The following is a 14933-nucleotide window of genomic DNA, read 5'->3' on the forward strand; positions in this document are numbered from 1 at the left end:
ACCTGGCCAGGTGTCCTGGAGGAGATCCCAGGAGGAGATCCCAGGGAGGGGATCCCAGGGAGGAGATCCTATGGAGCAGATCCCATGGAGAACATCCCATGGAGAAGATCCCATGGAGCAGATCCCAGTGAGGAGATCCCATGGAGCAGATCCCATGGAACTGAGCCCCTGGAGGATCCCCCCCGGTTCCTTTTCCCAGCAGCACCACAGGGAAACAAGAGCAGTTTGTTCCTGATCAGCTTTGAGTTCCCCGTGTTCCTTCCTCGGAGAATCAGGGAATTTCCTGCATGGAAAGGGATCCACAGGGATCATCAATCCATCCATCCATCATCCGTCCATCCATCCATCCATCCATCATCCATCCATCATCCATCCATCCCTCCATCCATCATCCATCATCCATCCATCCATCCATCATCCATCCATCATCCATCCATCATCCATCATCCATCCATCCATCATCCATCATCCATCCATCATCCATCCATCCATCATCCATCCATCCATCATCCATCCATCATCCATCCATCCATCCATCCATCCATCCATCATCCATCCATCCATCCATCCATCCATCATCCATCCATCATCCATCCATCCATCCATCCATCATCCATCCATCATCCATCCATCCATCATCCATCCATCATCCATCCATCCATCCATCCATCCATCCATCCATCATCCATCCATCATCCATCCATCCATCCATCCATCCATCCATCATCCATCCATCATCCATCCATCCATCATCCATCCATCCATCCATCCATCCATCCATCCATCCATCATCCATCCATCCATCCATCATCCATCCATCCATCATCCATCCATCCATCATCCATCCATCCATCATCCATCATCCATCCATCATCCATCATCCATCCATCCATCATCCATCCATCATCCATCCATCATCCATCCATCCATCATCCATCCATCATCCATCCATCCATCCATCCATCCATCCATCCATCCATCCATCATCCATCCATCATCCATCCATCCATCCATCCATCCATCATCCATCCATCATCCATCCATCCATCATCCATCCATCATCCATCCATCCATCCATCATCCATCCATCCATCCATCATCCATCCATCATCCATCCATCCATCATCCATCATCCATCATCCATCCATCCATCCATCCATCCATCCATCCATCCATCCATCATCCATCCATCCATCCATCATCCATCATCCATCATCCATCATCCATCCATCCATCCATCCATCCATCCATCCATCATCCATCCATCATCCATCCATCATCCATCCATCATCCATCCATCCATCCATCCATCCATCCATCCATCCATCCATCCATCATCCATCCATCCATCATCCATCCATCATCCATCCATCCATCCCCCATTTCCCTGCCCAGACCCCCCAACAACCCCACCCTCAGCACCCCTGGCAGCGCTGTCCCAGCGCTCCTGGAGCTGAGGCAGAGTTGGGAATGTGTGATTCCCTGGGGAGCCTGGGCAGTGCCAGCACCTCTGGATCAGGAACCTTTCCCTGAATCCTGAGCCTGCCCTGGAGCAGCTCCAGCATTCCCTGGGTCATGAGAGTGAATCCTCCTGGGAATTTCTCCTTTTTGGAAATTAATTAATTAATTAATCCAACAAAAGTGGAACTGGAGCCATTCCAACTTTGGGCTCCACGCGACAAGAGCATCCTGGAGGGGCTGGAATGTGCCCAGGGAAGGGAACAGAGCTGGGAAGGGGCTGGAGAATTGCTGAGGGAGCTGGGAAGGGGCTGGAGAATTGCTGAGGGAGCTGGGAAGGGGCTGGAGAATTGCTGAGGGAGCTGGGAAGGGGCTGGAGAATTGCTGAGGGAGCTGGGAATGGGCTGGAGAATTGCTGAGGGAGCTGGGAAGGGGCTGGGGAATTCCTGAGGGAGCTGGGAAGGGGCTGGAGAATTGCTGAGGGAGCTGGGAAGGGGCTGGGGAATTCCTGAGGGAGCTGGGAAGGGGCTGGAGAATTGCTGAGGGAGCTGGGAAGGGGCTCAGGCTGGAGCAAAGGAGGCTTAGGGGGGAAATCTGAGCTCTCCCTGGAGCTGGGAGTGTTCCCTTCTCCAGGTGAACATTCCCAGCTCTCCCAGCCTGGCTCCAGTCCTGGGAGCAGCTCCTGGATGTCCCCTGGGCTCTCTCCAGAAGCCAGATCCTTTTCCTGAGGGCTCCAAAGCTGGATTGGAGCGGAGCCATCGCTGGTGGCAGCAGAGGAGTTTTAGGGACAATTCCTGGAATGTTGGTGTCACCCCTGCTCCGTGCCCTGTCCTGGGGCCTCTGCCGTGTCCTGGCCCGTGTCCCTCTGCCCAGCTGATCCCCGGATTCCAATCAGTGGGACTCTGGGATGGTTCCCAAATCCCTGGATTTGGGTTCTCTGGAATTCCTGGTGCTCCAGTCTGGAGGGTTTGCACCCTCACTGAGGGGCAGAACCTGTGCTCGTGTCCTGCTTTTACACCAAAACCCACCAGGGACCCTGAAATCCCAAATTAACTCTCCCAAATTATTCCTTGTATCCCAAATTAACCCTCATATCCCAAAATCACCCTCAAATCCCAAATTAACCCTTGTATCACAAAATCACTCTTGTATCCTGAATTTATCCCAAATTAACCCTCATATCCCAAATTAACCCTCATATCCCAAATTAACTCTCGTATCCCAAATTAATCCTCGTATCCCAAATTTATCCCAAATTAACCCTCATATCCCAAATTAACTCTCGTATCCCAAATTAATCCTCGTATCCCAAATTTATCCCAAATTAACCCTGAAATCCCAAATTAACTCTTGTATCCCAAATTAACCCTGAAATCCCAAATTAACCCTCCTATCCCAAATTAATCCTCGTATCCGAAATTTATCCCCAATTAACCCTGAAATCCCAAATTAACTCTCATATCCCAAATTAATCCTTGTATCCCAAATTAATCCTCATATCCCAAAATCACCCTCCTATCCCAAATTAATCCTTGTTTCTCAAAATCACCCTCGTATCCCAAATTAACCCTCAAATCCCAAATTAACTCGTATTCCAAATAATCCTCGTATCCCAAAATCAGCCTCGTATCCTGAATTTATCCCAAATTAACCCTGAAATGCCAAATTAACTCTCATATCCCAAAATCGCCCTCCTATCCCAAATTAATCCCTAATTAACCCTCGTATCCCAAATTAACCCTGAAATCCCAAATTAATCCCAAATTAACTCTCGTATCCCAAACTAATCCTCGTATCCCAAAATCACCCTCATATCCCGAATTTATCCCAAATTAACCTTGAAATCCCAAATTAATCCTTGTCTCCCAAAATCGCCTTCATACCCCAAATTAACTCTCGTATCCCAAATTAATCCTCGTATCCCAAATTAATCCCAAATTAACTCTTGTATCCCAAATTAATCCTCGTATCCCACATTAACCCTTGTATCCCAAATTAATCCCAAATTAACTCTCGTATCCCAAATTAATCCTCGTATCCCAAATTAACCCTTGTATCCCAAATTAATCCCAAATTAACTCTGGTATCCCAAATTAATCCTTGTATCCCAAATTAACCCTGAAATCCCAAATTAATCCTTGTTTCTCAAAATCACCCTCATATTCCAAATTAACCCTGGTATCCCAAATTAACCCTCCTGTCCCTGGTGGCAGCCAGGGCTGCTCGTTTCCATGGAAAACTCGTCTTCCAGGGGTTAAAAGTTCTGCAGGGATTGTTGAGCCCCGCTTGCAGGAGGGGTTTGGGTGTTCCCAGCTCCGGGAACGTGCCTGCCGCAGGATTTGGGAATGGGATTGGGAGCTGGATGTTGTGTGCACGGGGAAGTTTTGGGATGAGATGAATCAATCCTTTGTTCTGGGAATCAGGAGGGGTGAAAAGGCGAGGTTGGGCTGGAGGGGGTGTCGGGGGAGCCGTCCCTGCCGAGCTCCCCTGGCATCGGCACATCCCAAAAATCCGGGATTGATGGATTGTTGGGAGAGCTCTGGCTCAGGAAATGTGGGAACTTCTTTTGGAGCTAAAGGTGGATTTTTAGATGTGTCTGAATATTGAAATGTCGGATGGACACCTGGGTTTGGGAATATCAGCCAGGGCAGGAGCGACGTGTGTGAATCCAGGCAGAGCGAGAATTTCAAGGAGTCATGGAATGGATTGGGATGGAAGGGAACTTAAAAATCATCAATTCCACCCCATCCATGGGACTGCTCCCACCATCCCAGCTGGATCCAATCCCAGTGTCCAACCTGGCCTTGGGCATTCCCAGGGATCCAGGGGCAGCCATGGGAAATCTGGGAATTGCAGCCCAGGCAGGAATTCCTTGCCAAGATCCCAGCCCAATCTCCCCTTTCCCACTGGAAGCCATTCCCTGGCTCCTGGCCCTGCAGCCCTTGGCCCCAGTCCCTCTCCAGCTCTCCTGGAGCCCCTGCAGGGACTCTCAGCATTCCCTGCATTTTGCCCTTCTCCAGGGGAACATTCCCAGCTCTCCCAGCCTGGCTCCAGAGCAGAGGGGCTCCAGCCCTGGAGCAGCTCCGGGGCCTCCTCTGGGCTCTCTCCAGCAGCTCCAGGTTCTCCTGCTGGATGGAATTCCATATATTCTGTATATTCCAAGCCCTGTATTGGATATTCTGGGAAGATTTTGAATAACTAAATTAATATTTCTTCTTTCACAAAGCTGCACATGCAGAAGAGCTGATCTTGTTTTGTTTGTTTGTTTTTTCTTAAAACAGACTATAAAATAATATTTCTTACATAATATAATAATATTAATAATATTATTACGCAATATTACGTAATTAATATTACATAATATTAAGTAATTATTTAACATAATGAAATAATATGATTATATATATATATATATATATATATATATATATATATATATATATATAAAATTAATTATAATTGAATGGTATCTTCACCCCCTGTATAAAACCCCACACAGTTTTGCAGGCTTGTCTTTATTTCCAACAAAGTTCCCTATGGAAATGAGCTGACTTTCCTTGCCTGATCCTGCAGTTCCTGGATCAGGAATTCTGCAGCTGCTCCTGGAGATGGGAGCTGCGTGGAATGGCCCAGCCGATTTTTCCCGAGCCTGTGTGTGGGCTTGGAAGTTCCTCCAGAAATTCAGAGCCTGAAATTGTTGCTTTGATCGGATTTCTCTGGGGGGAGTCAAATTGTTTTGGCCAAATCCCGATTTTTTTTTTTTCATTCTTTATCAGAGCAATTCCTCCGTGGAGGGCGGATCTGAGCGGAGTGAAACCGTTTGATCCCGGATCAGAATTCCCTGGAAAACCTTGCTTGGAAGGGGGTGTGGAGGGTTGAGAGATCCCTCCTCCCTAAAAACCCCGTTGGGGGCACTGGGCAGGAGCTGCCCTCACTCCAGGCATCTCCAAGGGTTTTTCCAGGGATTTTGGAAGTGTTTTGCTGTTTAATGCTTTAATGATTCAAAAAGGAATTTTAGGACTGATGGCTCCTAATTCTGGAGGAATAAAAGGAGGGAAAAGCCGTACCTGAGGAGTCCTGAGGAGCTGGGCTGGGGATTTGGGAGCTGCTCTGGGATTTTAGAAGGCCTGGGGGGTTGGAATGGGAATGAAATGGGTGAAAATTTGGATTAACTCAGTGGAAGTGAGGCCTCGTGTGCAGGTGTCCCTGGGAAAGGGAAAAGGGAAAAGTTGTGAGAGGGATGAGCCTCATTCAGAGCCCTTTCCCTGGATTCAGCTGGGATCAGGGAATCCTGGAATTCTTTGGTTGGGAAGGAACTTAAATCCCATCCATTCCCACCCCATCCATGGGCAGGGACAGCTCCCACTGTCCCAGCTGGATCCAATCCCAGTGTCCAACCTGGCCTTGGGTGCTCCCAGGGATCCAGGATCAGCCCCAGCAAATGTGGGAATTGCAGCCCAGGCAGGAATTCCTTGCCAAGATCCCAGCCCAATCTCCCCTTTCCCACTGGAAGCCATTCCCTGGCTCCTGGCCCTGCAGCCCTTGGCCCCGGTCCCTCTCCAGCTCTCCTGGAGCCCCTGCAGGGACTCTCAGCATTTCCTGCATTTTGCCCTTCTCCAGGGGAACATTCCCAGCTCTCCCAGCCCTCAGGTGGGACGTGCTGAGCAGCCCAAGGGGACAAGGGAAGGGTCTCAGGTGATCCCAGCAGCCTGGGATGCTGGAAGTGTCCGTGACCATGGCAGGGCTGGGATGGGGTTCAGGTTGGGATCCTGGGATCCCTCATTCCCGCTCCAGCCAGGATCTCTGCAGTGCCAGGATCTGATTTTCCTTGCACCGAGGAGATCCTTTAACTCCAGTTCTGCCTGGGAGAGGAGTTTACCCCACAAAATCCATCCCATCCCAGCCCTGACATGGTCACGGACACTTCCAGCATCCCAGGCCGCTCCAAGAGCCGCTCCAGGGGCAGGAGCTGGGGGTGGGAATCCCATCCTGGATCTCCTCAGGCTCCCTCCATCCCAAACCAGGCTGGGATCCTGGGATCCCTCGTTCCCGCTCCAGCCTGGACCCTCTGCAGCCCCAGGACTGATTTTCCCGCCGTCCTTTCCCAGCTCCATTTCCAGGAGCTGCTCCCCAAATCCCACTTTTCCCTGCCCATCCCCGCTCCTGCAGGACCCTGCCCGGGGCCCTTTGGGGTTGGAAATGCTCCCTGAGCGCCCCGAGCTCCCCTTTCTTCATCCCACCTCCCTGCCAGCCTCATTAAACCCCGGGAAAACAACAACAGCATTCCAAGGGCTGTCCATCGGGCCTTTCATCCCTTCTCCTGCCCCATGGCAACAGAACACTCCCTTTTCCCGGGATTTTGGGTGCCGGAGCTTTCAGCCCGGGCCAAGGAGTGCCAAGGGAACATCTCCAAGGACACAAAATGCAAATTCCCCCTCTGATCTCTCCTTCCTCCATCCCACCCTTCCCAAATTCCCTTCCCCATCCCCGCGCGCGGCTCCCGGCGCTGCCGGAGCCTCCCTGGCGCCTCTTCCCGAGGGGGAAAATCCGGGAAAAATCAAACCCAAATGGAGCTTTCAACCAAATCCAACGTGAAGCCCAAAGAATGAGCTGGGTTTCTTCCCTGTTTTTCACCTTTTTTTCCCCACTTTTTGTTGCGTAAGGAGCAGCAGGGATGGTGCCAGGATCCGTTGGATTCTGTGCTTGGAATGAGTCGGAGCGTTCCGTGGGATTTCAGTGGAGCAAAGCCGACATTAAAGGACATTTTCCTGCTTCCAACCCCTGAAAGATTGGGATTTTTTGGGCAGATCCCAGGAATTACATGGATTTTTCCATCCCTGGAATCTTGGATTTGCCCTGACCTTGCTGCCCTCTGCTAGAAATGATATTTTGGAGAGATAAAGTTATTTCAATGAGATTTTTTTTTAGAGTTGCGTTCACCTAAAAGTCATTTTTTAGAGTAGAATTTATTTAAATTTAATTTTTTTTAGTTACACTCACCTAAAAGTGACTTTTTTTTGGAGTTACACTGATTTAGGTGTGATTTTTTAATCATTTTATTCACCTAAATGTAATTTTTTAGAGTGGAATTTGGTTAGATTTGAATTTTTAAGAGTTATATTAACCTAAATGTGATTTTTTTCTGGAATTACACTGATTTAAGTGTGATTTTTTTACCCTTTCATTCACCTAAAGGTCATTTTTTAGAGTGGAATTTATTTAAATTTGAATTTTTTAGAGCTAAACTCACCTAAAACTGATTTTTTTTTTTTGAGTTACACTGATTTAGGTGTAACTTTTTAATAATTTTATTCACCAAAATTTAATTTTTTTTAGAGCTATGTTCACCTAAAAGTCATTTTTTAGAGTAAAATTTATTTAAATTTGAATTTTTTAGAGCTAAACTCACCTAAAACTGATTTTTTTTGGTGTTACACTGATTTAGGTATGATTTTTTAATCATTTTATTCACCTAAATTTAATTTTTTTTTGGAGTTATGTTCACCTAAAAGTCATATTTTAGAGTGGAATTTATTTAAATTTGAATTTTTTTAGTTACACTCACCTAAAACTGATTTTTTTTTTGAGTTACACTGATTTAGATGTGATTTCTTAATTGTTTTATTCACCTAAGTGTAATTTTTTTAGAGTGTAATTTGGTTAGATTTGAATTTTTAAGAGTTATATTCCCTAAATGTGATTTTTTCTGGAATTAAACTGATTGAGGTGCGATTTTTACCCTTTCATTCACTTAAAAGTCATTTTTTAGAGTGGAATTTATTTAAATTTGAATTTTTTAGAGCTAAACTCACCTAAAAATGGCATTTTGGATCTATGTAATTCTTGCTAAAATATTTGGATAAATTATTTTTATATAATTTATAATAAAACTGCGATTTCTATGATTTTGTAATAATTTCATTTACCTAAATAAGATTTTTTTAGAGGAGAATTCATTTTTATTTGATTTTTTTCCGGATTTCCCTTCCCACATTCACATTTTTTTGAGGCATCCTTATTTATCCATAGAAATTTTATGGATTACACCCACCTGGATGAGATTTTTTTTGAGTTACACTCACTAAAATTTAATTTTTTTTGGCAGTTTCATTCACCTAAATGTGATTTTTTGTAGCCACAAACCTATTAAAATGTGATTTTTTTTAGGATTTTGCTCGTTTTTCTTTGTTTTTTTATTGCTCCATTTACCCATAATTAAATTTCTTGGAGTTCAGCTTCCTTTTCCGTGGAATTTTGGTGAGTTTCCCACGTTTTCCATGGATTTTCTCCCTGTTTCAGGTGCCCGGAGCCCAGGATTTGGTGGATTTCTCCCCGGTCTATCGATGCCTCCACATCTACTCCGTCCTGGTGAGTCAATCCGGGATCTTCCCGCTCCCGGGAATTCCGTGGATCCGCTCCTCCCTCGTTCATCCGGAATGCGCGTCCCCGAGGGAGGGAAAAAAACAGGGATGGATGGATTTGGGGAAAAGCTGTGGAATTCCACGGAAATTTTGCAAAGGGAATTCTGTCCAGCTGTCCCAAATCCTGAATTTTTAATGTCTTTATATTTCTTAGTTGTTTGATTTTCCTCCGAAAATTCCTCTTTGGATGCAGGAATTCCGTTATTCCGTGGAAATGGGGGAGTTTTGGGCAGGAATTGTTTGGATTCTGGTGCCGTTTCCTCCAAGGAAAATTAATTATTCTGAGGAAATGGGGGAATTTTGGGGCGGAATCGGTTGGATTCTGGTGCTATTTGCGCCAACAATCCTTTTTTGGATCCAGTAATTCCATTATTCCATGGAAATGGAGGAGTTTTGGGCAGGAATTGTTTGGATTCTGGTGCCGTTTCCTCCAAGGAAAATGAATTTTTCTGTGGGAATGGGGGAATTTTGGGGTGGAATTGTTTGGATTTTGGCGCTGTTTGCTCCAACAATCTTTGTTTGGATGCAGGAATTTCAATATTCCATGGAAATGGGGGAGTTTTGGGCAGGAATTGTTTGGATTCTGGTGCCGTTTTCTCCAAGAATTCTTTGGATCCATTAACTTTGTTACTCCATTGAAATGGGAAAGTTTGAGGAAGAAATAATTGGGTTCTAATGCTGTTTTCTCCAAGGATTCCTCTTTGGATCTGGGAATATTCCATGGAAATGGAGAAGTTTTGGGCAGGAATTGTTTGGATTCTGGTGCCATTTCCCCCAAGGAAAATGAATTATTCTGTGGGAATTGGGGAATTTTGGGGTGGAATTGTTTGGATTCTGATGCTGTTTGCTCCAACAGTCCTTGTTTGGATGCAGGAATTTTGTTATTCCATGGAAATGGGCGAGTTTTGGGTAGGAATTGTTTGGATTCTGGTGCCGTTTCCTCCAAGGAAAATGAATTATTCCGTGGGAATGGGGGAATTTTGGGGTGGAATTGGCCGATTCTGGTGCCGTTCGTGTCAGGAATGTGTCGGGGGAGCAGCAGATCCACGGGCAGATCCGTGGGATGGATCCAGGTGGGATTGGCCGTTCTGGAGCTGGGAATGCAGCAGGGATGGGATCAGAGGTTGGATTTGGGGAAAATTCCTTATTGGGAAGGCTTTTCCAGCAGGGATTCCTGCAGGACCCTCGGGGACACGGGGCAGCGGTGCCCTCAGGTCCCAGAGGACTTTTCCCACCTCAGGGATTCCCTGGAGAGGTTCAGCTCCACCCGGAGCAGGGACCGCTCCCCGCTCCCATCCCAGCGCCCTAACAATGGGAACGAGCGCTGGCACGGAGCAGAAACGGGAGCCGAGCTCCAGGGAAGGCGTTTTAGGGAATTGGGAGCAGCGGGAATTAAAAAACCACAACTCCCTGAGCAGCAAATTGCCCTTTTCCTGACCTGGGCCTGAATCCTGCCTGGATTTCCAGGCCCGGCTCGGGTGGAACAATGTCAGAGATCCTGCAGAGCACGGAGGGGAAGGATCATAATGTAATAGTTCCCCAAAACTCCCAATATTTGTCATTTACAATAGCGTTATCTCGGAGCTTGGCCCGCAGTTGAAAAGGCCCACGTTGAATAAACATTGAGATATTTATTATTTTTAGTGAAATCGACCTTCCAGTCACCTCGGTTTTATGGCTGCGCTGCTTATAAATTCCCAAAGGATTATTTGCAAACTCCTGCTCCTATCTGGCAGCCTTATCAGCAGGGCAGGAGTTCACATATTGTACCGGGGGGTCAGCCCGCGGTCACGGGCTTCCAGAGGGGGCCAGGCACCTGTAAATCCTGCAAATCCTTCCCTCGGCAACCAAGGCGAAGGACAACATCCAACAGGCACGGAGACTTTTCCAGGAAACGCTGAACTTTGGCAGGAAGGGCAGAGCAGGGGGAAAGAAAGTGAAGGAAGGTCAGGCGGGGGTTAATTGAGAGCTGGACCTTGGCGTGGTGGCGGCTGCGGGGCAGGACGGGCTCTCCTGGGATGTTTTATGGGATTGTTCATCCCAATTCCCTTCCTGGTGAGGAAAAGGCTGCCTGACGCTGTCCTGAGGGAGAGACGGGCGTGGATCGCTGCAGATATCGAACAAAACATCCCAACTTCTGCAGGGTGCTCCATCCCAAACCAGTCTGGGATTCCAGGAATGGATCTGGGATCCTGGGAATGGATCCCACATCTCCAGGGTGTCTCCATCCCAAACCAGTCTGGGATTTCAGGAATGGATCCCACTCCTTCAGGGTGCTCCATCCCAAACCAGTCTGGGATCCTGGGGATGGATCCCACATCTCCAGGGTGTCCTATCCCAATCCAGTTTGGGATCCTGGGAATGATTTAAGGAGGGGACTGGGGGCAGATCCAAGGTGTGAGAATTTTAGGATCAGTTACCGAGGTCAGGCCTGGTTTAGGTCCTGAGCTCTAAGCCCAGCCCAGGTTCTGTTCAGCCTTTTCAGGCTCTTGGGGATGTTTTATGGGATTTTATGATTTTATGGGATGCCAGTTCCTTTCCTGGTGAGGAATGGGCTGCCTGAGGGGGAGATGGGAGTGGGGAGACTTTGGATCTCTGGGAATTGGGATAAAACATCCCAAGTTCTCCAGGGCACATCCATCCCAAACCACTCTGGGATCCTGGGAATGGATCCTGCATCTCCAGGGTGTCCCATCCCAATCCAGTCTGGGATTTCAGGAATGGATCCCACATCTCCAGGGTGTCTCCATCCCAATCCAGTCTGGGATTTCAGGAATGGATCCCACATCTCCAGGGTGTCTCCATTCCAAACCAGTCTGGGATTTCGGGAATGGATCTGGGATCCTGGGAATGGATCCCTCATCTTCAGGGTGCCCCATCCCAATCCAGTTTGGGATTCCAGGAATGGATCCCACATCTCCAGGGCGCCCCATCCTAATCCAGGGGAAGGTTTACGAAAGGAGCACTGGCAGCAGACCCAGGGGTTTCAGGCTCCTCTGGGCTGGTTGGAGCTGAGCCTGGGCCACCTCAGGACATCCTCCTGCCGGTGTCCAGTGCCATCAGCCCCGTCCCCTCCTGGGGAGGGGCCGTTCTGCCCCACAGAACGAACCCAGGGCGGTTTTCCACCATCAGCGGGTCCATGTCCCCGCGTTTCCCCCGCGCCAGGCGCGGTGCCGGGGCCGCTTTGATCGATGTCCAAGGAGGAGAGGTGAGGCCTGGCCCCGCTGGTTTTATCTGCGGGAGCATCTGAGCAGCTGCCGAGCGCCTGGGCTCTCCGAGGCACGGGCTGGCTGAGCTTTACATAACAGAGAATGAAAAGCAGTTTTGGGTTTCGTGTTTCCCGTAAGCTGCAGCGAGGCAGAAAGCAGAGAGTGAACCCGGAGCAGAGAGGAATGAAAAATAAATAAATAATAATAAATAATAATAATAAAAATTAAGCCAAAAAAAAAAACCAAAAAACTCAAGGCAGAGTGGGCTGTGCAGAAGTTCCCAAAAAGTTGTCTGGGGGTGATTTAAGTCCCTGAAACCCCTCCCTGAGCGGGGCTGGTGCCTGTTAGTGCTCATTTGGGCTCTGCCTCGGCGGGGTGGGTTTTTTTAGCTTTGTGCTAATTGCTTCCCAATTACTTTGAGGTTCTTCACATGTTCCTGAAGACACTGGGATTGACACTCCCAGCTCTTTGATCCCAGCTACAAAGGGGTCATTTTAGGGGAAAGAACAAGTGTCCAAAAACAGAGGCAGCAGCGCAGAGAGAAAAAGGGAGCGGGTTCTGAGGTAAAAAACAGCCTTAAAACTGGAGCTGGTGGAGGGTTTCTGGAGAATCCAGAGCTGGATAATTTAGATAAATGGGAGCTGACAGGGATTTGCTATAAATTTGTCCTATCTCACCGCTGACATTTTTATCTGTGCTGCCTCTCCCCCAACCCTGGAGCTGCTTTGATGCACAAAATGCATTAAAAAGGTTTAAAAAAGAAGTACTGTTAATAACAACCCCCCCCAATTTCACTGAAAACAATCCGTGTAGGAATATCTTGTCAGGATGGATAGTCTGTATCCATTCGGGACAGCTGTCCTTGGGAATTTTGGGGAAGGACAAGGTTTGTATCTCTTTGTGAGGAGCCAGCACGGCCTTGGGAGGGGAAACAAGGTTTTCTTTTGGAATTATCACTGGAATTGCAAGGTTTTGCTGCAGGAGCTGCTCAGGGGTCCCTGGGCTCCAGGAATTCCCCGATTCCATTGGGATTGGGAGATCCCGTGGATCCTGGTTCTTCTCCCAGCCCTGCACTCAAATAATTGTAAATCCTGCAGCGTGATGCTGCTGGTGCTGCCTGCCCGAATCCTCCTCCGAATCCTCCTCCTGCTTATTGGGGATTGGGACGCTGCTCCCGCTCCCTTCCCACCCTTGGAGGGGCTCAGCATTCCCACCAGGAATATTTGAGCTTTGCAGAGGGGGCAGGAGAACGGGAGCTGTGCTTGCAGGGTGAGATCAAACCAAACCTTTTTTCTCTCCGGAGCTCCACTCCTTCCTTTTATCCACAACACAAATTTCCCCCACCGTGGAAACTCTGCTCTTCTCCTCCTTCAGAGCCCCCCTCTTGACAAGTTTTCCTGGGGAACTTGAAAACTTTATTTATTTTTTTTTAATGGAAAGGAGCGAGGCGGGGGGAGAAAATAAAGAGCTGCCCGTGGCGCGTCTCCGGTGACTCCTTGTCGGTGTCAGGCACTTTGCAGCCTGTCCCGTGGCCGTGTCCTGGCGTTTCTCAGCGGCTGCTGGCGGGGCTGGTGGCTGGAGATAGCCGTAAACAGCTCTGAGATCACAGGGGAAGGCTGGGGGAGCCACTTTGTGCGCGGCGTCGATAAGGCCACAGGAAAAGCCATTAGAGCGCGGCGGTGTCGGTGACCCGCGATAACCGGGCTGTCCTACGTGCCGATGGAGCCTGGCCAGCTCGGGAACACGGGGAATTGTCTTTGAACCCCCCCCTGAGCCGCTTCCCCCCGCCACAAAGAGCCACGAGAAGCGCTGGGCTGCCATCAAAGAGGAGAAATCGGCGCTGGTTCTTGCGCTGATACGATGGCAGGGATGGAAATGTTCCGTGCGGAAAGCAGACGTGGAAAGGGGAGAGGGGGGGAAAAGAGCCCACCCTGAGCCAGGGAGGTTTTCCTGCAAATCCTCGTCACCTGAGGGGAGAGAGAGCAGCAGGGATGTCCCAGGGCTGGCACAGTGGTGGGGAATGTCCTGGGAGTTGGGATTTAGGGCTGCTTCCATCCCGGTCCCCTCAATCCCGTCCTGCTCTCGGTGGCCAACTCTGTCTGCCCTGAGCGGGGAAATCCATGGAATCTGCGGTTCATGGGATCGTTCCCTGGGGAGGGACCTCCAAGGGGTTCTGGTCTGACCTGGAATGAGGAGGGGTACTGGGAAGGAGTTCCTGGCTGGGAGGGTGTGGAGGGACTGGGCTGCAATTCCCAGATTTGCTGGGGCTGCCCCTGGATCCCTGGGAATGCCCAAGGCCAGGCTGGACACTGGGATTGGAGCTCCTGGGATCCTGGGAGTTGTCCCTGCCCATGGGTGGGGCTGGATGAGCTCTCAGGTCCCTTCCCACCCAAACATTTCCATGATTCCATGGAAGCAGCTCTGAGATCAGCCCAGGCTGATCAGGGCTTTATCCAGTCTTGTGTTGAAAACCTCCAAGGCTCCAGAACCTCTCCAGAAACTTGTCCTGCCCTGCCCTTGTCCCCTGTGCTGGCCCTGGGGAACCTCCAGTGCTGGGGCAGCTCTGGAGAGCTCTGGAGGGGCTGGAGCGTGGCCAGGGAAGGGAACGGAGCTGGGAAGGGGCTGGAGAATTGCTGAGGGAGCTGGGATGGGGCTGGAGAATTGCTGAGGGAGCTGGGAAGGGGCTGGAGAATCCCTGAGGGGCTGGGATGGGGCTGGAGAATTCCTGAGGGAGCTGGGATGGGGCTGGAGAATTGCTGAGGGAGCTGGGAAGGGGCTGGAGAATTGCTGAGGGAGCTGGGAAGGGGCTGGAGAATCCCTGAGGGGCTGGGATGGGGCTGGAGAA

General features: G+C 49.2%; 1 protein-coding gene across 10 annotated transcripts in view; it reads left to right on the top strand.

The window, feature by feature from the left end:
• EXOC6B (exocyst complex component 6B) overlaps window positions 1-14933 on the top strand; it is a 270625-nt gene that overhangs the window by 116262 nt on the left and 139430 nt on the right. For all 10 annotated transcript variants that reach the window (XM_086891657.1, XM_086891661.1, XM_086891662.1 and 7 more), the window contains one exon: window positions 8758-8826. In XM_086891657.1, the coding sequence (XP_086747783.1) occupies window positions 8758-8826 (69 nt within the window). The remainder of the gene's footprint in view (window positions 1-8757; window positions 8827-14933) is intronic.

This window comes from Cyanistes caeruleus, chromosome 5, assembly GCF_971803275.1.
Source record: "Cyanistes caeruleus chromosome 5, bCyaCae1.hap1.1, whole genome shotgun sequence".
NCBI classification, from domain to species: Eukaryota; Metazoa; Chordata; class Aves; order Passeriformes; family Paridae; genus Cyanistes; species Cyanistes caeruleus.